Source organism: Callionymus lyra, chromosome 7 (assembly GCF_982586985.1).
Source record: "Callionymus lyra chromosome 7, fCalLyr1.hap1.1, whole genome shotgun sequence".
In the NCBI taxonomy this organism is placed as follows: domain Eukaryota; kingdom Metazoa; phylum Chordata; class Actinopteri; order Syngnathiformes; family Callionymidae; genus Callionymus; species Callionymus lyra.
This window is the reverse complement of record NC_141824.1, coordinates 24643809-24667675: the sequence shown is the minus strand read 5'-3', so window position 1 is coordinate 24667675 and position 23867 is coordinate 24643809. Positions and strand designations below refer to the sequence as shown.

The following is a 23867-nucleotide window of genomic DNA, read 5'->3' as shown; positions in this document are numbered from 1 at the left end:
GGGACACTAGAGGGAATATAAGGGGCGATTTAATTTATGTTTAAACCAATAAACTCAAATTAACCATCATATTACCAAACAGACAAATACTACAGTAGCAGGGAATCATTGTCACATTCAGACACAGAGGCAAGAACACACACAAGACGGGGCCAATTAAGGGCGGGGTCAGATCCCGGGCCAGGGTCTTTCTTTGCTATTGATCCGAACTGGCCCTCAGGTCTCAAAATGATTTGCAGTGGAAGATTTACTCAGTTAGTTAAGACCCACATGAACACAAGTGTCGGGCTGGTGAGCCGCGCTGACATCTTCAGATTGGATGTCAAACAAACAAACCCAAAATAAAATACAAGCACCTATTTGTGTCACCTGTGGCAGCTCTATTAATGCAGATAAAACATATCAAAGTAATATGTTGTCGTGTGCCCGACTGTGTGTACTTACACATGTGTTCGTGCCAGGAGTGTGATTTGAAACCCCTGTAGGAATCAGCAGCTGACTTGCCGTTATTTTCCATCATCTATCATTTTATTGATTTGTCTATAAAAACAGTCAAACCCGCCGTCCACAAGCTTTATTGCTTTCCCTTTTTTATTAGTTTGCAGTTTGGGACATCCAGAGCTGTCTCACTCCTGAAAGAAAACTAATCATTTCCTTCAGACACCTGTCACCATCCTAACAGACAACACTCTGACAACTGTTCAGATCAATTAAATGAAGGCGCTGCTGATCAGCGACGTGTTGCTATGTGCTCGTGTCACTCAAAGCCTGCAAACGACAGACCGGCCAGAAAGAAAATTAGAGGAATAATACGTCAATCATGAATTATTATTTTGATTATTTAGCCTGGCTTGAAATGCGGGAAGTGCTTTTTAAAGATTATTTTGTAAAATATAATTCAATATAATACGCTGAAAAAGCAAATGACATGGGTAAATAACCACAAAATGCAAAGGGAATAAAAACAGCCCGCTCACCATATCTCTTCTATCCCTGTTGGCAACGAAAATGATGCCCAAATATTTTCGTCAAATATCGAGTATGACAAGTCAGTAAGTAAAATATGGGGGCGATAAATAAAAACAGTTTACCTTTTTTAAGTGCATTGATTAAAATACGACGAGAAAGTGTTTTAATTTGCTTAAAACTAAATTAAAATTCAGATTGTGTTGCGCATGATGTAGGAACGACAATAGTTCAATTCAATAATTTTAGTATCAACTAATAAAACAAATCAAAAATCATAAAACAGAGTAGGCTTTTTAACCTGGAATTAAAACCATATTATTTAGTCCATTAGGTAATAACAATAGTATAAATAGATCACCTTTTGTAAAGTTTTCAATTTTATCTGTAAAAATATATATTCTTGGGTTTAAATTAAGAGTAATAAAAGGGCAAAAATCAAGAATGCAGTGCTAATGCCTAACAAAAATCACCCCCCACTGACGCTACTATCTCACAAAGTCTACATTTCTGTAGGGAAACACTGAATCATTTCCGTTAAACGAGATCAGCTGCCAAAGGGAATTAATATTCAAGAATTCCTAATATAAAAACAAATAAAATATAAATCAAAACTCAATTTGTGCAAAATATGACAGCTTAAACTGTGACAATATAGTGTGCAATTGATTTGTGTTAAATTTGAGCATACAGTTAATCAGAGTTTCAGTTTAACCCACATTTATGCCGTTTAATGAGCCAAAAGTCTTATAATTGCAGCCCAGAAAATGCATCTACAATAAATACGGCTCCATTTTACTCTCAGAAGAAAATAGCACTTCTGGGGTGTGCAGCAAATTAAATCTACTGTAGTTAATAGAGTGAGCCTATGTGGCTAAATGTCAATTTCCTGACCAAGTCCTTCCCCTTGGAGAATGATTAACTAATTTGGGGCCGCAGATAAAAAGGCTAATGCAGGACACGGACAGATAAACAGCCCCAGTTGGACCCCATGCCAAGTCCTTCCTCTGCTTTATATTTTATTGGGCTTATTATCTCGAGGGAAAATGGGTGCCCCTATGGCCCAAACATATTTTCATTACTAATAAAAGGCCCTCGCTGGTTTCCTCCATGTATACCACACACAGACACACAAGCTCTGCCACCTCACAGCCTCTTTTTTCGCTCGTTTCCCTACGCAATCCATTAAATCGCAGCCCTGCAATTGGTCCGGACAGTTTTCCTGGTGAATTATCAATAAAGTAATTATACTGCATGTTGGGAGCCGGGCTAAAGCTTATCGCCGCTGACCCCCCGCTGTGCGCCAGGATATGATCCCTCACCACAGCCCATTTGGGTAATTATGTGGCAGGGTGTGAAGCTGTGTTCCCCTTATCAGCCTGTATTCTATTTCTGTTTTCACTGGAAATTGGACATTAATCGAAGCTACGTGATACCACTAGTGCCAGATATAGGTGAACGTCTCCACTGGCATTTGACCTCGGTTTAGTCATTATTCAAAATGCATTGCAAGTAACGCAGGCTGTCGACGTTGGGGCGACACACAGGTAGAAACATGTACACAAAAATACCTTTAATTGTTTCTGAGTTATACCTGTTATCTTTTCATTATTCCCTATACACTGATATGGGGTTCGCAGGAATCTTTATTCAAAAGGGAACTTTGAGTGAAGTCTTTGTCCAATTGGTCGATTAGCGGTTCCAAACCTATTATATTCTTAGGAATGGTGACCCCCAAAGCGATCATGGATTGCAAAAGCAAACTATATTGAATCACATCTATTTGTATCATTAAACACATTGTAATTATGAATTAGAAAAATTTAATTTAAAAGAAGTTACTATCCAAGACCCCAGCGGTTGTTGTTGTTGTTGTGTATAGAATGTCTTGTAAATTAGTTGTTTTTTTTTTGTATACTTGATATTTTAATTCAAATCTCTAGATGAAACTAGAAGCACTGAGAGTGTAAATACCGCAGCCAAGAATGTGTCTTTACAATTGGATAAAATGTTATAAATTAGTCAAATGAGTTTGTAATATTCAAGTATTTGGTCGTTTGGGTTCAATACTACAATAACTGAGAAAAATATTCCTTGTCCTTCCATCAGAATCAGATTTTTTTTTATTTCCAGTGTTGTAAACACAGCAAAGGAATTTTTTGTCATTGTTTTCTTAATTTCTCGGTTTTGCTGTCAGATAATAATTTGATATATTCTAGATAATCATAAAGCTTGACAGTGAACATATGACTTGAGAGACTATCCTGAATCCTGTGAGGACACACAGGACATTAACAACAAACACGAGACATGGATCGCACAAAGAAGTATTTCCCAGATGCAAAAAGTCAAGAAAATACTTGGGTTTATTGTAAAATCATTTAGTAATATTGCAGAAACAAAAGCCATTTAACTTAGCGTAACTGCCTCGGGCAGTTTTGAATTTGTTGTTTATTTGATTGGTTACCATCGATCATTATCGTAGCTTGACCTTTTGACAGAAACGTAATAAAATCAGAAAATATTAGTACTTGTAGGGGTCATGAGCTGCATTTTTAGAATTCAGCTACTCACTTGTTTATTTTAACCCAAAATATATCACCACAACTTTTAATTCTAATGTAGTTTTTGCAGATGTCTTTGCCTTATATTGTCATGTTTAGTGTTGTTGGGTCTCCAAATTAAGAAGAATCTATGATATAATTTATAAATATTGACAAAAGAATACAAACATGAAGTTTATCTACGTGAAAAAAGGGTACAGTATATACCATCAGTATCATTCGGCAAGTGGAAAACAAACTTTCATTATTAACCCATCATGCAAAAGACTATGGACTGTTCTGATAACCTCAGGATTGAGTGAAACACACAAACAAAAATACATTACAACGGTGGAAAAAAAAATGCTTGCCATTCAAAATCTCCAAGACATGGCAGATTGCAAATCAGGCCGACGGAAAGTAAAAAAATATCCATATTTGAAGAACTTCATTAATGCGGAGCTCCCCGCAGAGTTATCTCCAGTGACGGAGCACACAGCAGCAGCTTCATGTTCAAGTTAAAAGTCACTTTCTTTTTTTCCGCCATTTCAATGTGTCTAAAAAGCACCTTGAGTGAGCAATGTGCATTTCCTGCTGCCAAAAGACGTGGAAAACAGCTGTTCATGCCTGACGCTGCCAACAGAATGGAATGCAAATATGTTAACCATCCAGAATTTATTACTTTTGAGTGCTCTTCAAACGCAACAGCAGACACAAGTTTAATTTATGATATTCCTCTAATTATGAGAGCTGTTGAAATCATTTCCCAAGCTGCTTCCTTCTTCCAAGCAGCCACATTATCAGTTCCCTCGGTTCACCGTGCACGCGCGCACACACTCTCGCGGAGATTAATCAACACAAACGCGCACAAAATAACACGCGAGGAATCACTGGAAATAGCTGATTGTAAGCACAATTAAGACAGCAAAGACAGCCCATGAAAGATCTGCATCCCCCCGCTTCCTCCCCTCCCCCCGCCCATCAGAAGGCGATGTTTAGATTTGTCATAATCTTCAGTTTTGCTTTTTAATTTAGCCGTCGTCAACACAAATGTCCACCGTTGCCCTGCGATGCTGCGAATTCGAAATGAGACCCCATGCGGACCACCCACCCGCTGCCTGCCCATATCCACCCAAACACAACAGTTACAGGCACAAGCCACGAGGTCAATTCATTTAGGGGAGTTCAAAAGCCTTCAAAGCCCCTCAGATCTATACGAACCATCAACAGCCCACGACGAGCGAGGAGACGGGTCGGGGTGAAAACGATGTGGTTTTTTCCTCGTGTGATTAGGTTTCTTTTCCCCGAGTGTGTTGATAACTTCGCTCATTTCTCGCACATATGCCCGATGTCCATCAGCCTTCTCGTCGCAATCCTAAACTTGGCCGTCTGCTGATCACCCACGACCTTTGACCCGTGGGCCGCCACAGCTCGACATGACACCCATTAGCAGCTGGAGTTGGGAGGGGGGGGCGGGAGGGGGCGCTTGGTTTTAACCTCTGAGCCCATGTGAAATGTCAAGTGGAGGTCACCCCTCAGACTAGGTGCTAACTTGCCAACTCACTCACAGCCACCCACGCAACTCAAAACCACTTTTTCCCGTCTCACTCCATCCATACATCATTACACAACACCTTATGCCGGTGTTCTTTCCGTCCTCGACCGAGCGCTCGAATAAAAAGACGCCGCAAAATAGACAGAAGTTGAAGGAGAACCAGGACGAGCACTGTTTTAAAGACAGTATATATGGCTTTGAAAAGGGAAGCATATAGACGTTAAAATGGAAAGAGTGGGAATCGTGGAGAAGACGGAGCAGACAGACGAGCTTCAAATCAAGCTGGCTCCAATTAGCAGGTGTGCTCTCAGACGCTCGCTCTCCCTCGCTCGCTGGTCAGCGAAGATGTATTTTTCTGCCTTTTATACGCATGTATTTATGAAGTGGTAGGAGATCTGAGGGCCCTTAGCATAACAGCCTTTTATTGTTTAAATGTGGACGGCTCGGCCCCGTGTGCTTAAGTGATTTAGGAACCTCACAACTCCAGTATAAGAAAAATCATAAACGCTGAGAAAAACCATGTGGGTGGACTGTAAAAGGTACCGAGGAATGGGCGGACAAAAAGCAGACACACATTCCACTACTAAAGGGAAACTACACTTAATTAAACACCCAAGACACAACTAAAGTAGCAGCCCCTCTGTAAAAAATAAAAAAAAACTACCACTTTGGAGAGAATTAAGATATTGACTTAACTGACCGCAGTCTTTGCTAAGAAGTTCTTCAAAACCATTTCGTTGAAACATTTTCAAACATTTATTGGAAACCATAAATTGTAATGATGCATTTCTTCTTTATGTCTACTCATGTTCTACCACTTGATAAATACTACCCATTATAAATAGATGGGGTTTTTTTTAATATAGTACACTTTAGTATTAAGTTTTACTTCTTCTGTACCTACAATTGCTGCAAATAAAAATAGTATAACCAAATACCAAAAATATAATTATTCATAATTCCAGTCCAAAAACTTACATGGGTTCGCCACAGTAAATAAAATCAAGTCTATTGACGATCTAAAAATGTCTTCATGAAGTTTTACAAACTACAAAAATGGTAAGTTGATCTCAAACTGCAGTGTTTTTTGGTATCAAAACTGAGAGCTGTCCACCAGTGGAAGAAAAATGTTAATAATATGTTAATAATAGAATAAAGTGAATTCCAAATGTCTAAGAGCCAAATCAATGGAAATACTTTGCACCATGGGTGGGTTATGAAGAAAAGAAAGGGAACATTTTTTATGCGAATTGTTAGTGAAAAGAATGGTAATGTAAAAGTCATCTGGTGATGCAACATCAAAAATTACTATAACGCCTTTTTTTTCTTTCAATAATTTTAACCGCAGTTACTCTTAGTCGTCAGATTAAAACCATTTTGCCAGTTTCTCGAATGACTTAAGACTCCACTGCAAACTGTAAAATGCCAAAGAAAAATGTTTGATTAAAATAAGAATGGAACGTGGGTTGACAGTCATGGTATTAAGTTTATATTTTTTAAAGGGTCAGTGATGTAACCAAGTATTTTATTTGATTCCCTCTGGTATTTCCAGATCTATAAATCAGCCCTTGTTAGAGTTCAATCTTAGGTAGTTCCACGAAAAGTGTGGCTAACATTCAATACAAGTAAGCTTTATGGGTTTTGATCAAAGCGAAAATCGCTAAACTGTCTTTTCAAGCAGTCAACCGCGATCTGCTCTTCATTCAGTCACTCATACCAACGTCGGTCGTGTATTCTTTGGCCAAGACGGGCCTTATCATCAAACCCCCCCGTTTAACCGAAGAAAACGAAGAGCGAGTGCAAGAGCCGAAGACAAATTTCAAATATAAACCCTCTTGTGAATACTGAGAACGTGTTTCATTACTTTTAAAAAGGTTTCGGTCAGGGTGAGTATGATCCCCGTTTCATTTATCTGCCATGCTCTCTCGTGTTTTTCTTCTTTTTTCCCCGCAAAATACATTACTGAAGTGTGAGTGAAACCACATGTGTGTAAGTTGGTAGGAATCCCCAACTTGTCTAGCATGAATTGACAAATGCAGATTAGTTGGCAAATCGGGAAAAGTTGGTATTCCTGCTTCAATAAGAAAACATCGATCAGAATGAACAGAATTTGGGGTGCGCCGAATTTCCGGCCACCAAAAATAATTGCCTGAAAATGGTCTCAAGTGCATTTTTTTTTGGTGCCTAAACTTTATTTTTTTATTATAAACTTATTAATGTGAATTCATAGTGTAGGATATATCGTAACAAAATGCAAAACTCTCTAAATGGAATTCACTTTTATGCAAAAAATAACTGGGCTCTCGAATGTATGTGTCGAATTATTATTATTTTATATCTGATTTAGTTTATTAATGCCTTTTCCATTTTTAAATAAAATCCTTTAAAACCTTCTCATACGGATCAGCTCAATTCCTCAGCTCATTTTTCAGCAGTTGCACATGTAGTAACCCCCCAAAAAAAAAGCTAAAATACACTTGAATGGACTTTGTTTTAATGACAATAAGGTTTTTTTTACAATTGTATCATTTTTCCAGCAGGCCAGTTCATTACAGACTTGTATACAAGTCATCAGTATAATTTAGTTTTACTAGGAAACTTGTTTTCTAGAATTCAATTAAATTTCATATTGTGCATTTTCCAAAATGGCAGTGCCAAAAAAGCAACCAATAATTAGCATAACAAGGTGTTTCTGTGTTTCGGTTTTTGGTTACTCGATTTTAATTTTCAGGCAACATCATTATCATATGACGTACCTACGACTCCTGAAAGTTTTTGAACTGACTTTATTGTTTTCCATTAAAAAGAAGGCAAAGTGATGATAATAAACTACATTTGATATAAATCTACAAACACACGAGCGGCTCCGAGTGTATGGTGCCGCCAATAAACCTAGCGACGCATTCACCCCACTGGGTGTTGGTGTCCATAAGAGCCCAACTGCGGTACAAAGTGAGGACGACTGACTGAGGTTTGTCCATGTGTCCTCTCTTAGCATCGTCTCTGAGGACGGGCTCGGATCTTGGCTGCTAATCACAAGCGGCGCATTACCGAATCTCCACCAAGCCCCGCTTGGACTGTCGTTTATTTAAGCGTTAACAACAAGAATTGTGAACAGACGGTTTGTTTATCCTGCATAAATTAAGAGCAGAGGCTTTTTAATTGAATTAGAAAGAATTAATGAGAATATATTACAACTTTAGCATCGGTGAAGTGACCCATGTGTGCGTTTGTGCCGGGCTCATTTACATCGCAGACGCCCTGCTGGGCGAAACGGCCGAGGTTGACCGTGTGTAGGTCGGAGCAGCAGGCGACCATAACGCGTCTTGTGTGCCGGGCCCGGGTCTGCTACCATTGTTGGATCCCCCTCCCTCTCCGCCCGGAGCATTAGAAGACCCGCGGCTCTGCGGCAGGACCAAACAGCTCAATAACTACACACAGGGCCTGCCAATTAGAAATAATTAGACAGTCGTTTCTGTGGCAAGTCTTTTTAAGTGCATATATAACGATGCAATGATGCTTATTAGTCGGCCTGAGCCGGCGAGGACCAGGGCCTCAAACGCTTTGGCGCAGCAGAAAATAATTATGCCAGTGATCACAAAGTGAGCTGCACATCTCTGTACTTCACCTCCACACGTTTCAAAAATCCACTTCATTAGCTCCTGTAATTAATCCTCCATTAATTGCAGGAAAAGCCCAGTTTACCATCCTTCGTTTCTAATTATCATCTTATAAATAGTTATGGTTCTAATTAATGTGTTCATTAGGCAGGATATTTCTCTCAAAGCCTCACTAGAAGCCAAAGGTCTGGATTGGTTCTCTCTGAAGCCTAAGCAGCCAGAAGGTGAGGCCATCCTGCCTGCATTTGCTTTTATTTTACTACATTCAACCTCCTAATTGGCATTTAAAACCCAATTTGGAAGAACTTCAAGAAGCTTAAATAGCAGAGAGACCCAGGAAAAGGCAGAAGGATCGAAAGGGAGATACATTTGGTGCTCATTTCAATACGCCAGACCTAAAAGCATTTCTTTTTCCATCTTTCTCTCGCTCAGGCCAGACAGATGAGGCTTTTTTTTTTTTCATTGTCAAGAAGTAAACGGGAAACTGGGTTTTTGTTTCCAAGATAGAGCATGTGCACTGACAAAAGAATTAACTGAAGTTTCCCCACCTTTACTGGGTTTCAGTAATCGCCAATGTTGATATTGAAACGCTGTTTCTGTTCTTCATTGTGCTCACGGTTGTCTGGTTGAGGAATGTGTTCCGATAATGTGATTCAATAAAATATGTAGCCTTCAGTGCAGCTTAAAAGGGCTGAATTTTTGGTTAGTGTATGTAGTGTAACTATAGCAAATATGTATTTAAAACTTATATAATGTATTGTTATCAATATTTTTAATATGTAACAACCAGACTAGTAGTTTAAGAAATGTAAATTTCACTAAACACACATTAAAAAAAAATGATATTCACTATTGAAAATCTAATTTTTAGGATTCATTATTCCAATCCAAATTGTTTTTGGAAAGTTTAGAACAGAATAAATAAATTATGTAGTTGACATTTTTTGGCATCGCATTTTTCGTCCAGATCATGTGAAAAAAATTGGACTTTTAATATGTTCTGCAACTTTTCAATTCAATTTATTTCATCACCGTTTAACGTGATGTTTTGACAGCGATGTATGTCGAGCACAGTCCTGGGAGGAACCCAGTGGAGGGGAAAACATGCAGCTCACCTGCACGATGGCAGGGGTTTGATTTGCCGAGCAGTACGTGAGAATTGCGCCATGAAAGTGATGTGTTTGGGGGGAGGGGGGGGTTCCTCTGGCAGTGGAGGAGAACACCGCTTGCGGCAAAGTGGGATAAAAGAGACTGTCTGTGTCAGTCACTTATTCCTCCCTTTGGTAAATAAAGGTTTCTGACAACAAAGCAGAGAAGTGCTTGACTGGCCTTTACCACGGGTAAATAAAAAAAGACAACACAAAGGGAAAAGGCAAGACAGAGAACAGGAGGCAGTGAAGACAGACAGTGGAGAAAAAAAAAAAAAAGTTAAAATAAAAAACGGTGTTGGGATTTCACCACTGGAAACGTGTTGATTTTTATGGAGTAGAGAAGGTGAGGCAGAATGAAACCAGGTCATCTTTCAGTTCGTATCAAGCCTTTTCTATCGGGGTAATCGGAGTAGAAAGAACAAAGGTCTCACTGTCATGCTGTAGAAGATAACCAGGTATTTGCAACCAGAAAAAAAGGGGTTTCATCCAGACATAATAAAGAAATAATGCCATAAGTATCAGACCAAGTAAAGTTAGCGTGAAGTTCTCAAAACAGTGGCATAAAAAAGTACATCTATTATTAATAACACAAGTTAGTTAGTTAATATGATACATTAAATAAAAAAAATCAAACATTTCCAACACATTGGCTGTCAATTAAGTCAGAAATATAAACCTTAAATTGCAATTATTAATGGGCCACTGTTGCTTGTGTAGTAACTAAGTGTACTGGATGTGTAAAAGGAAAAATAAATTAAATGCAATCCATCAAATCCACCTTCTTCTGTTTCACAATGGTCTTTGTTGAGTGGATATTTGTTGTAAAACAAGATTTCCCTTGTCCTTTTCTCAAAAACACTTTCCTTATGAGGCTAGTGACACCCAGAACCACCTGCTACATCACACATGCACTTACATACGCTAAGAAACGCCCTCTTTGTTCATCTGGCCAGGGAATATCAGACCCCGGCGTATCAAACCGATTCGAGCTCACTGCGAGGACAAAACACATTTGCCGATTCTCTTTACTCCGAGTCCATCTTTTAACACTCAGCAGCTAACCTTTCCTTCCCCCCAGAGGACTTTTCCTGTTCGGCCTTGAGATCCTCGTCACTCTCGAGCTGCCTTGATGACCTTAGTGCGCCACGTCAGAGGAAAGCAAGGCAGGAAAAGCTATCTAACAGATGTACGACACCTCATATCACACAGTGGAAAATTGCTGAGTGAAATACATACTAAGCCATTACTCAATCCTGCACTTTTACATGACAGTGAAGAGGGCACTCTAACAATTAAACACATGTGCATAGAGTAAGAAAAAAAAGAAAGTTTAATAATGACGGAACAACTACATCTTGACTGTGAGGGTGGACATGTGAAAGGAAGCTGACTTTATGATTGGTAAACATCAAGAATAGACATCTCTGACCTCCGGTTGGAAGACATAAATGTATCAAATTATAGGCCCGGTTGCCCAAAATCAACATAGATTAATGTTTATTTAGTTATTAAGACCTATAAAGATGTCAGTATTTAGGATAAGATAAGGAATGGAGATCAACCATGAACGTTACTACAAAATATATGGCCCCTTATGTGATTGTATTTGACTCCCCTGCTCTACATTGTTGCACCTGAATTGAGATAGACTTTTATTTGTTGTAAGAAAACATTAGAAGCAAAAAACACAACACCAAGTGAAAGTTAAGAAGAATTTGCAAATCTCCACAACTTCCATTATCATCTCCTCCATCCTTATCTGGTACTCTGCTGCAAAGGTATGGATAACAAAACGGTAAAACAACAAAAGTTTTCCTCCAATCAAGTACAAGAATAATTTTAAATCTGCATCAACCGAGGAAACTACATGTACGAATGACACCCCTTTATTATTTGAAAGATTCATCTCACGTCAACACTTTCTCATTTCTTTCCTTAATTACTTTATTACAAGTTGATCATTTAACTCAACTTATGTATGATCCGGTGCATCCACTACAACTCTTACTCTGCCAAGATACTTCACAATAATGTTAAGCGAGGTAGCATTGATTTGCTACGGCTATTTAACGAGAGCTAACCTTTAGTTAGCTAGCATGATGCTGCTAATACCTCAATGAAATCCATATTTAGTTAGCAGGCTACATCCACAACAGCTATTGTTCCACCAGTCCTCATCACAGTTCTAATGGCTACCATTAAAATAAATATGTATATATTGCATTACTTAATTTGAATTAGGATGAATTTAAAAATAAATGTTCATATCTTTTTTAGCACACAGTCTCAGCCTCCTTAAAATCACGACAGCGATAAGGCTGCTTTCTAATAACCGAGCTAAATGCTAGCGCTAGCACTGTGCAGACAACTGAAATATTAATGAATGAAACGCAAGTATTTGTGCCCTCAAGTGTAAACGCTTCAGCCTTGATGCTCGACGGTGAGTGAACCGCTCACTTTAGCTTTGATGGGTCGAGTGTGACACGACTGCGATTGCTATGAGGTGCGGGTCAAACGCCGACAGTCGGGTGAATAGAAAACTGACACGATGACTGACGGAGCCGCGCACGTTGAACCCCTTCCGTGGACGCCCATCATCATCATCCAGTGCCGAGGCTCACCTGGAGTCGCGCCTGTGATCCGACTGTGATTAGAGGTTGTGTCATCTTTATTGGACATCATCGTGTTCCGCCTGCGCAGAGTTCACGTGTCATCACGCCCCCCCGCCACCATGCAATGGACTCCCTATTCTATGAGCATGCACTAGTGGAATATGCACACGCCAGCACACACTTGATCTACCACACACATGCTTGTTACCACACACACACACACACACAGCTTGATATGCCTTCTCACATCAAAGAGAATAAACATTAATGGCAAATAGGTAATCTGCTTCTCTTGTCTGTTTTACATTTCAGCGCAAGATTGACTGCCTCTGGGGGAGCTGGCCTCCCTCTGATTGAACGCAGGAAAGAAATTGGAGACAGAGAGAATAGAACTGGGAAGAAGCTAAAGATGGTAAACACAAGATAGAGCATAATTCTCATTTCATGTATCTCTTTATTTTTTATTTATACAGGTGGGATTAGACTGAGGGTGATAATATTTCCTCCCTTTGACTTGCAAAGACCCAACTATGGGCCTAATCTTCCTCTCTGCGATATTCTCATGCGGTTATTTTCATTTGTGTTGAAAAATAACCCACTCAAGCCCATCAGTTTGCTTGAAACGGTCCTCGCTTTTGTCTTCTTCATCTTCCTCCTTAAGGATCTTCGCCTCTTCACTCTCCCCCAGCACTCACTCAAGCCATTCTCTCCACACCTTTTTATTCACTTCAAACTTCTCATTTCCAATCCCAATTCCCTCTTTCCAGTTGGCGCTCCTCTTCTCTCTTTCATATTCTGTTGATGGTGGTACCGGGTCTATGTGCCCCCAAGATAGGGGATGCAGGCGGCGGCTCATATTCTATATGTTTATCAATCATGAGTTCCTGTCCACTCAATCCTTCTCTGATCTATCAGCCAAACTCTGAGCCAGTGCAGGCACCCTCAGTCAGACACAACGCCTGCCCTGAGTAATCGCAGTCAGGAACCTGAACATGCTACGAACCACCCGTCTTTCATCCGATACACACAGCAGATGCAGAATTCAAAGTGTCCCAGCATAAGAAAGCTACTGTAAATAACACAGATGAGGGCAAGGTGACAAAAAATTATACCTTTATTGATCTCTTTTTGCATTTATTTGCACAAATCACTTGATAAAGACTTCCTTTCCAACGTACTTCAGAAAGTTTTCTGCCTGTGTGACTTATGTCTTTTTGTAATGGATAAAAAAATAAATGAGTTTCCTCAAACTTGTAGAATTCTGATGACTTATGTATCATTTCTGGTTGTACTTACTCAACTCGAACCAATTCTATGTGGTACACGGCACTCATAAATCTTACAAAATGTTTAAGTACAAATTCAGCAAGCCGCAAAACCGTGGCGCGAGGATCTGTATTATATCTCTGCGAGGCTTTGTATAAATAATCTGCTAGGTTTTGTGGTATATCTCAGCGAGGCTTTGTAGTAATACTCCGCAAAGCTCCGTAGTATAGCACCGCAAGGATCCGTAGTATATCTCGGCTAGGCTTTGTAGAAATACTCTGCCAGGCTTCATGGTATATCTCAGCAAGACTTTGTAGTAATACTCCGCAAAGCTTCTTAGTATAGCTCCGCGAAGATCCGTATTATATCCATGCAAGGCTTGGTAGTAATACTCCCGAAGCTCTGTTGTATAGCTCCGCAAGAATCCGTATTATATATCTGCGAGGCTTTGTAGTAATACTCCGCAAGGCCCCGTAGTATAGCTACGTGAGGATCCGTATTATATCTCTGCAAGTCTTTTTAGTAATACTCTGCAAGCCTTCATAGTACTGTATATCTCCGCAAGGCTTTGTAGTGATACTCCGCAAGGCTCCGTATTATAGCTCCTCGAGGATCCGTTTTATATTTCTGCAAGGCTTTGTAGTAATACTCTGCGAGGCTTTGGAGTATTTCTCCATGAGACTGAGTTTGATTACTCCGTGAGGCTTCGTAGTATTTCGTCACAAGGCAAAGATCCTTATAATCAGATGGGTCCTATGTACGACAACAATAATCCAGTTATAGTCCGAGATATAATGTACCTGTACTTTTTAAAATATATTAAATCCATATAAGGTTAAGAAACCGTCATCACAGATATGTGTTCTGTGTTTTAAAAGTATTTTTCAAACAGGAATAGTTATTATAACAATTTGTTAATACGGATCAAACTGAATCCTTTATCCAGATAAAGAATATAAATTAAAAACTGAGAAATAATGACACAGGGTCAAGCAAGGGTCACAGGTTATAACTATTGAGCCAAGAGAAAATTCAGTGTTTTTGCAAAATAAATTTCCTAGGATTAATGCAATTATCAAGAAAAATTGAATCCAGTCCAAACATTCATTGTATCATCGAATTCTGGATCTCTAACTACAACGCCTGAGTGACCACATGAGATTTTTTTAACCAGTCATTGATTTACAACACGTGTTTGTTAGCGGCAGAAAGAAGTCGCAGTATTTTGCTTGTTATTGTTTGAAAAAAACACCAGTATATGCATTTGTTTTTACTTAGTAAGCGAAACATGTGAAAAATGTTCCTCAAATATAAAGTACAAATCAAATATGCAATGTTTGTGCGTAATTTTGTTTTGTTGTCTTAGGCAACATGCGAGCAGTTGTTCTCACTGTGTTACCACATAAAACCCATAATTTCACACGGACCCACCTCCCGCCTCCGCCTCACCGCGGCGGTTCAATCCCCGTGCTGTCAACACCGACCCACCTGCTCCGAGCTCGGCGCTAAGCCGATTACAAAACAAAACTATACTAATCACAGGGCTGTGTTTGTAAATATCAGTGTCATCAACCGGAGCTCTAAATCTCCCAAATCCCTGTCACCTTTCATCCTAAACCCCACCGATAACATAATTTTCCCACAGATGTTTTAATCACCACTAAGCTACTTGCTTATATTCCACACATAAACTAGATTTCTGTCTATTCCTGAGTTCAATTGGCGACTGGCAAAAGGGTATCGAACTTGCAGAAGATATTGTTGGAAGACTCGTTGTTGAGCAAATGTCCTTTCATGGCATCATTAACTAGCTTAATGTCAAAAGTCAGTGCTGCATCATCCCCTCACTCCAACACCTCCATAATGAGGATATTATAACACTTTTTCCCTTTGTGATTAAAATGATCTCTGCTCTCCCCCGCAGCCGTACACAAGTAAACAAAGGGCCTGGGCCGCGCATATATTATGACAACCTTTTCTTCAGTTGTGCATCTGTGCATGTTTCTATGCGTGCGAGTGAGGGATTTAAAAACTGCACAATTTCCTGGTTCATTAGCACAAGATTAGCTATGCTAATGACATAGACCACCTCACACTGAGACGTTCCCTTTATGTTCCTGAAAGAGAGACACAAGTGATTGTGGCTGCATGAGCGATAGATTGTGTGTGTGTTCGTGTGTGCGTGTGTGTGTGTCCGTGTGTGCGTGCCTGTGCTCGCAGGTGTGTCCACAGTAACATTGTGTGAATAACTTGGTCGGAATATTAAAAATCTGCTACAATGATGATAATGACCAGTTATGGGGTAAAAAATAGAAGTCACAGTGCAATAATCTGTTCATTTAAGTATACATCGATCTTGTGTTTATCGCAAGAGTTAAGTTTGGAAAACACCCGCATTAAACGGAATCTGCAAAATAGCGACTGTTTATTTTTTAACATTCAAATACATGTTGACGCCTCATCAATCCTCCTTGGATTAATTATAAACCTTTTCAACTGTCATTACCCTTTTCCACATTCTCACACAGTTGATACACTCTCAAGAACCTACATCAGTTTAACAACATTAATTTTTTTAAAGAAAAAATATATTAATAAAATGTCTTACAGCTGAAACGTTCAGTGGACTTACAAACTTTACAAATGAAGAAAATGTAAAAAAAAAAATCACTTCACCATATAGCAACGTTTACCATTTAATAGCAAAAGAGATTAGGAATCTTTTATAAAGTTCTCCCACATCTGGAATCTCGGCGAACGAGATGTTACGAGAGCAGAGTCCTTTATGACATAATAATGGCTTCACTCCTACTCAGGCCAGCTGTAATCACGCTTTGTTTATACAACGAGTACTTAGGAGATGGAGATTCCTGGGATCGATGACGCGCAGTGACAAACTGCAATGCTTGACCAATAACAACAGAGTGGGTGTGGTTATGGTAAACAAGATTTCATCTCCAGTAAAGTGTTTTTAATGGGCTAATCACATTTTCTAATGTAAATATTTCAATGAAAAGAGAGTTTTGTACAATAGAGGTCGAACATCTATTTAAGAGACACAAAAGTTGCTCTTTAACTCCAGTATTTTACAAAGGTCATTGAAGGTATCATGAAACTGATTCTGATTTGCCAAGTTGGAGGAAGTTGGAGTTGATTTTTTTTTTTTGGAGAATGATTCCCTGTTAAAGGAGACGAGTAAGAGTTGTTTCGGTTGTTAAACAGATGAGCAGATCTGTGTTCAGGTGTCTACAGCAGTCTGTGAATAAGTTATTAAATAAAGTTTTAAAAACTACATGGCGTCTCATAGACACGACGGACTGGAGCAACGTTAATAAATTACTTAATAAATAAAGTAGTTTGTTGTAGTTAAAAACGTGTCTTATGCAACAGTTGTGTCACCTTCTCTCTCGGCTGCGTGACCTGTGAGATCGATGGCTCCGGCCTTTGTCTCTGCCTGTGCTGCGACTCCTTCTTCTACGAGACGAGGCCTGAGATGAGCTGCTGCTGGAACGCTTTCTTCGCCTGAAACACCAACATGGATTAGTTAGACTTGAGTAAGTTCATTCAAAAATCGTGAGCTCCATCACTTCTAACTAAAAGGTCAGACAGTCAAATATTAGTGGGGAATAATATAGCTGCAGAAACCCCTTTCACTGAACTGTCTGACATGATAGTAGATGTCTTGAATAGGTTATCAATACACTCAGTAACAAAATATTCCAGACAAACAGAGAAATACTAAATTAACAGACAAACCATTTTATTGAAATAAATTATAAAATCTCATTGTTACAGATCAACACTGTCCCCTGTGAACACCTGTGTCTTTATAAATTATATATATTTTATTGAAGTAAATTGTTTTTGAACAATGTATGTATACATTTCTATTTTGAATGTTATGACAACAATGTATTCAAAAGATTAAAAGTAAAAAGTAAATAAAAGCATTATTATTTTATTATTTATCATTTTTTCTAAATTAATGATTTTATTTATGTTTTCCAATTCCAATATTTCAAAGTTCCACTCACAACGTCACTATAACTCAGTGAGTAAAAGAGAAACCATTGTAATCTTTTCTAACCATCGGAGTATGACATAATTCCTGCAGAAATCTTTCGAACCACAGATGAATATGGGATGTAATGGAATCTTACCCGAGACGTCAACACAAACTCTTTTTTCTATTGTCTGTTGGTACTATTATACCATCATTTATATAGAATTAAAAAGCTTTGAATTTTTAAACATTGAATTTTATTGGCTGCGACTTATATTTAATAAATATTTATTATTTTAATAAATGGAACTACAATAAAATAGTCTTTTACACTTTTATAATTTATTTTAAAAAATGAACTTTTTATTTAATATAACTTTTATTAATTAGATTATTCCAAAGACTAATTAAATGCTTAAAAGGAATAAAACATTTCAAAACAACAATTTAATTTTACAACATTTAAAAAAAGTATACCAGTAATATTCTGATTCTGATGAAACTACTTCCATAATCCCGATTCACAAACCCATCACATGAAGCTTTCATTAGCAGCAATGTTGCATGAGTAAACAGTTGTCTGAAGCCCTGCAGGACCATTCAGTCTGCCCTACAGATCCTCCACAGGGGCCTTTTGGTGTTGGGCTGCTCTTTCATGTGGTGACTGCAGCGAGAGCAGCATCTACTTTCCAAACACAACTCGTGCCGCGTTTGTATTGATATCAAGAAGCAGGAAACAATTGTGATTGTGTTTGAAAAGGCAGGCTGCTCTCACTTCAACTAGTCCTCGTCTGCAAACATCTGTGCCACATTTATCACCAAAACCTCTGCTTTGTTCTACCCAGATATAGCACCCCAAAAATGTCACTTGTCTTTTTGGATACAGTAAACACGTTATCATGTGGGTGACTTTTAACATTAAGAAAAAGGAGGGGGAAAAAAAGAGTTAAAACTAAATTTTCAAACATCATTTGTACAGTTGTGGTGGCGTATCAAAGAGGTTGGAATTCAAAAGGATTCTCAGTTTTGGACACACATTTTGGAAACTTTTTCATTTCATTTTGTTTTCAAATGTGATGTACTGGATCTAGAGGACAAGAAAGTTTTTATATTTTAGTTTGTAAGACTTTTTAACAATGGCTGGTTCTTTAAGTGTTTTGCTTTGAAGTCTGTGTAAAGACAAGTGTTTGTCGCGTCACATTCTTCAAATATTTACCACTAATGTCACTTTTTTGGGGATCCTGTAATCATGCTAAGGTAAAGAAAATATGAAATGTTAAAGGGAAGAGGTTTGATTTTTTATTTTGGGAGGAAGGAAAATATATAAATTTATGTATGTGTCTTACTTCAACTGATGTGAACGTAATCAAACATGTTGACATGCTTTCTTTTTATTATTCATCTATACACTTTACTAAGGTAAAAAAAATAAGCTACACTTTAAAACAAGTATGTTGTAATATGCATGAAATCGAGTGTAATTGGATTTGTGAACAGAATCAACAATATCCAACCAGAAGTGCCCAAGAAAGAAAATAATTCTGGATTGACTACCATAAGTGAAAAATATATATTCAATTAGATTTAATTACAATAACAATATATTTTGGAATACTAATACAAGCTGCCATTGAATTGTTAGAAATAGAAATGCTGTGTATTTAAGTATTGCTTTTACAAGAATAATTCTTAATTTGAGATTTGTAGATCAGAAAAGTTTAAAGTCTAAAATAAGTACTATTAAGTATGATTTCTCCTGACCCTGTACTTACTTCAATATACATCTCAAATCAAGTTCACGTGTACATTAATGTATTTAAAAAAATATATAGAATGGAACATTCAAATTGGATATTCAAATAATTTATTCGCATATGGTTGAAATCACCAGTGAAATATTGAATAACATTCAACACATATGTACTGTATGTCCAATAAAAAACCATCAGTTAACAGATCACTCTATGGTTCCAGGCTTTACACTGCTTACACCTCTGCTCCCAATCCTGACAAGCGGTGACTTCCCATCAGCGGTAATGGACCTTGACCAAGCCTCATAAATAATTACCATCAACTGGCCTTGTCTGAACAGCAGCACACAGCCAGTGGCAGCTGTGGATGGATGGAGAAGGCCAGGTCCGTCCACTGGCCACTTGTAAAGATATCAGATAATTGCTGAACCACCTCCTACCTTGGGCACTGATAAATAACACAGTGTGGCGTGAGCGCCTGGGCAAACATGATATTAATCATGTGCCTAATTTTGTGTGAATTATTACAAGGAGCAAATTCCTCAATTCTTATTTCCATTTAATTATCTTGAACACGAGCCAAAAGAATAAAAATCAGGCGAGCACAGCCAAACTGTCGCTGCTGTGCCAGGGACAAAGATAAGTCTGATATTAACTATGCTGTAGACCTGTTTCTCTATTTAATTAACACATGGGGGAGTGTTCTGTGAAGCTTATTGTCCAATTACTTATTTTCTTTAGGTACAGGCATAAAGGATTGTTTTCTAAATAAGTCATATGTTTTCACAGCTCACTGGTTTATAGGAATACCTTCTGAATTATACATACAACTCTGGGGCAAAAACTGCCAACAGGAAACTAGTGAAATAGAGTCGAGTATAGGCGTCTTACGTCTAACCCCAGTGAGGAAAGGGAAGGATTACCAACAAGTACAAAGAAGGCAGTTATCAGTTCTTGCTACAGTACTGTGAGAGCAGTATTAAGTAAGTAAGTAAGTAATTTATATTGCTGAGCAAAAAGGCAGCACTCTCTATGACCCGGAAAACCATGACAACTTTTAATTATGAATGCAATTCTGAGAAAATATATATATATTTATTCAACGAGTGAAACAAAAGAGTAAAATGTATTTTTTGTGTCAAATCATAACAAAGTTATCTCCAGAAACATTACAGTTCATACAACATCGTATAAGAGAAGTTCAATGAGGCTGGTCTAGGTTTTATAAGCATACTGTCACATATACTCTACTTTTTAATATATCCTATGACTATACAACATTATTTGACATAATTTACTTATATAGCTTATATTTTATTATTATTCATTGAACTGTCTGTTTTTGCTTTGACTATTACACAGTTGTTTCACAGTTCAGAATCCTTGAACATAAAAAAAGAGTAATGAAAACCCCAAAGTGCTCAGATAAGTTACGCTGGCATTGTAGAAGGAAAGATAGTTGATTATCTGTCTTCAGTTTGAGCTTGAACAATGAATATGATGTTTTAATGAATAAAGAAACAACAATCCTGACAATGTCATGGTTTAACTATGTCTTAATACACAAATAATTAGACATTAACTCTTTATTATAAGTTTGTTATAACTGGTCTAATACAATATTAATTAAAATGGAAACGTTGAGAACCAATTTTCTAGTTCAATAATTTTATAGCACAATTTTAAAAATATGTCTCAAAACAAAGAAAATGTATATTTTAAATATAGATATTCAATTGCCCCCTCGTAGACTACTGCTACAGTGCATGTACTGTATTAAAATAAATGGAGAAGCTCAATAATATTAATAATCTCACATTGACTACTTTAACTAGATCCATCATCTGCCTTATCTTATTTAAAAAGTTTGATTCCTGATCCTGTTCTATCAATAGTTCAAGTCCACTACACATTCAGAACTTTTTCAAAGTCCAGATCCAATTCACTCCACTCATGATCATTCAATACCCTTTCTTACAATAAATCCTCACAGTAGTAGTTTTTCCAAATCCTTAACTGAGGACACATAACTACATCTGAACTAAGATAAGAGCATAATGTGATAATCTAGGTTGAAACATCATGTGTTCTTGGAGCAGTGTCTAGTGATCTATAAAAGAAGAGTAAACAAGTGTTGATAACTTGCTAACCTCTTGTCTCTGGATCGTGATCGGCTTCTACGACTGGATCTGTGGCTCCGACTGCTGGTCACACGACTCCCCGAGGACGAGGATGAAGATGAGGAGGAGGACGAGGAGCGACGGCGCTGTTTCTTCCTCTTCTTGCTGCGACTGTCATCCTCTCTGCTGGACGAGCGACGACCCATGCTGGACACACGAACACGCCGACGTGTAACGCAAACGTGGACACGCGGAGATGATGTAGCAACACGATCAGATGTAATAGAAAACACGGCCAAACGTCGTGTATAAAGTAGTTCACCTAAAAATGAGGATAAACAGCAAACAAGGGGATGAATAAATGTGGGTATGTTAGCTACTAAGCTAACATTGCTAACAACAAACCCTAAAACACAATATTTAAACCGACTAAACCCATTTTAAATAACAGTTACAGCTCTCCACTAGTGTTCCTCTACACAAGCGGAAACCAGTGTTAAAAATGTTAAACATATATCCAAAATAAAACTACAAATCCCGCTCCTTACCTTTAAAAACTGCGCTCCACCGGTGCTGCACTGCTAGACCAGACTAGTCGCGCCGGAAGCATCGATCGCTAAGGCAGGCGCGTCAAGCCCAGAGCAGTCGATCGAGGAGCCGTTCATGCTGACGTCTTCATCATCTTGATCTAGAGACATTCACTTGAGTTTAAGTTTGCAAATACTTGTTTTCATAGACATGAGGGATAACACAGATACGTGAACGTGTTTTAATGCAATATTGTATGATTTTAGTCATTTTAATGCAAATCCGATTTAAATAGAAGGGAAATAATTCCAAATATATTTTCGCTTCTTCTATCAATTATGATCAGCAGTCTTTTTAAATATTAACAAACGAGAACATTTATTAAGTTTACCTTTCTGTAATATTAAATAACTTCCTTGTCTGGTTAGCTTAACTGTCGGTAAAGAAATCAATAAACAAATAAACAATAAACTTAAAGATACAAGTTGAGCGATGTTTTTACTTTTCTTAACCTCCGAAACAAATCGATTGAAACTGAGGGAAATATAAAAGGGTTGTGCCATTTTTAATTCACACGGCTTTGAGATGTTATATCGTAATGAATGCCTCAGGTTGGAGCTAAAAACATGAATATTTAATAAGGGAGAAATAGTTAAAGCCCGTGAGTGGAAACAGTGCTTTATATAGATTATCAATAAACACGCTTAATTTTCCATCAAATTCCCAGTGACGTTTCTATAATCCCTCTATATCCGATTTCCAGTGGAGATATACGTTACATCCTTTAGAATCTTCTTCTTAATTGCTGTGTTTCTCTGCTGCACCGCAGCTGGAATCTTGTTTATTTATTTCTCTCCCGCACACAAGGATTCAGAGGAAAATAGTTGTGTTTAAGAAAAAGCACTTCATTAGTCACAGCCACTGGCAACGATCCGCGAGAGGCACTGTAATGAAATGTTTAGCTGCTATTTACCATTTTAATGGGTTATAAAACGTCCACAGAGGATTAATATTAAGCGATATGGTTAATGATTGAATCGCGGATTACGACGGTTTAATTTGCTGCAATTGGTCTTTAGTGTCGAGCTTATTGTGCGTTTGTGTGTCGTTTTCCTCTGAATAAGTCATATTGGTGTATTATCTTTATTATTTTTTTGTGATTATTGTAAATTGTTTTAACTATTTTATTAGTATTAATTGTTCCTTCAGTCACTGCGTGTTTCTGTGTGATGATTTCCACAGGTTTATTTTGCAAACAAACCCAGACTTGGTTTGACTATAAGGTCATTTAGAAATTAATTAAGGGTAAATGATGAGTGATTTTTTTTTGTAATTATGTGTGTTTTTAAAATAAACGATTCATATAATTATGTAGGATCAACACTTAATTAATACATTTTTAAAAAGCCCTGTAACCTTCACCCTGTTTTATAGGCTCCGCCCACCCAAAGTCTTTGGTCTGACCCTTGACCACCACCTTTTGGGATATAGTAGTCTTGAAGTTTGAACCCCTAGGAGTCGATCTGGTCTTGGTATTGATATGAACTTTTTATTGGTCCCTGAAAGTCTCATCTGGTTTTTACTATTTAACTATATATCCCAGGCCTTATTTGTTTTGTTCTAGACCACCTTGAAGTCTTGGTCTTACTGATCAAGTCAATGAAAGAAAAGTCTTCCTCTTCCCTCCTGACATCACACTTCATATATGACATTGGTCTCTATTCTCAAATATGATTATATTATTCTTTCCCA

The 23867-nt window shown here is 38.0% G+C and overlaps 1 protein-coding gene across 1 annotated transcript in view; it reads right to left on the bottom strand.

Moving 5' to 3' along the window:
* The window catches only part of rsrc1 (arginine/serine-rich coiled-coil 1), a 117295-nt gene extending 95118 nt beyond the window's left edge, over positions 1–22177 (bottom strand). The window contains exons 1-3 of the mRNA XM_087796259.1: positions 22136–22177; positions 21618–21909; positions 17113–17235 (exon numbers count right to left, since the gene is read on the bottom strand). Of these exons, the coding sequence (XP_087652385.1) occupies positions 17113–17235; positions 21618–21793 (299 nt within the window). The 5' untranslated portion in view covers positions 21794–21909; positions 22136–22177. The remainder of the gene's footprint in view (positions 1–17112; positions 17236–21617; positions 21910–22135) is intronic.
* Between the last annotated feature and the right edge of the window lie 1690 nt (positions 22178–23867).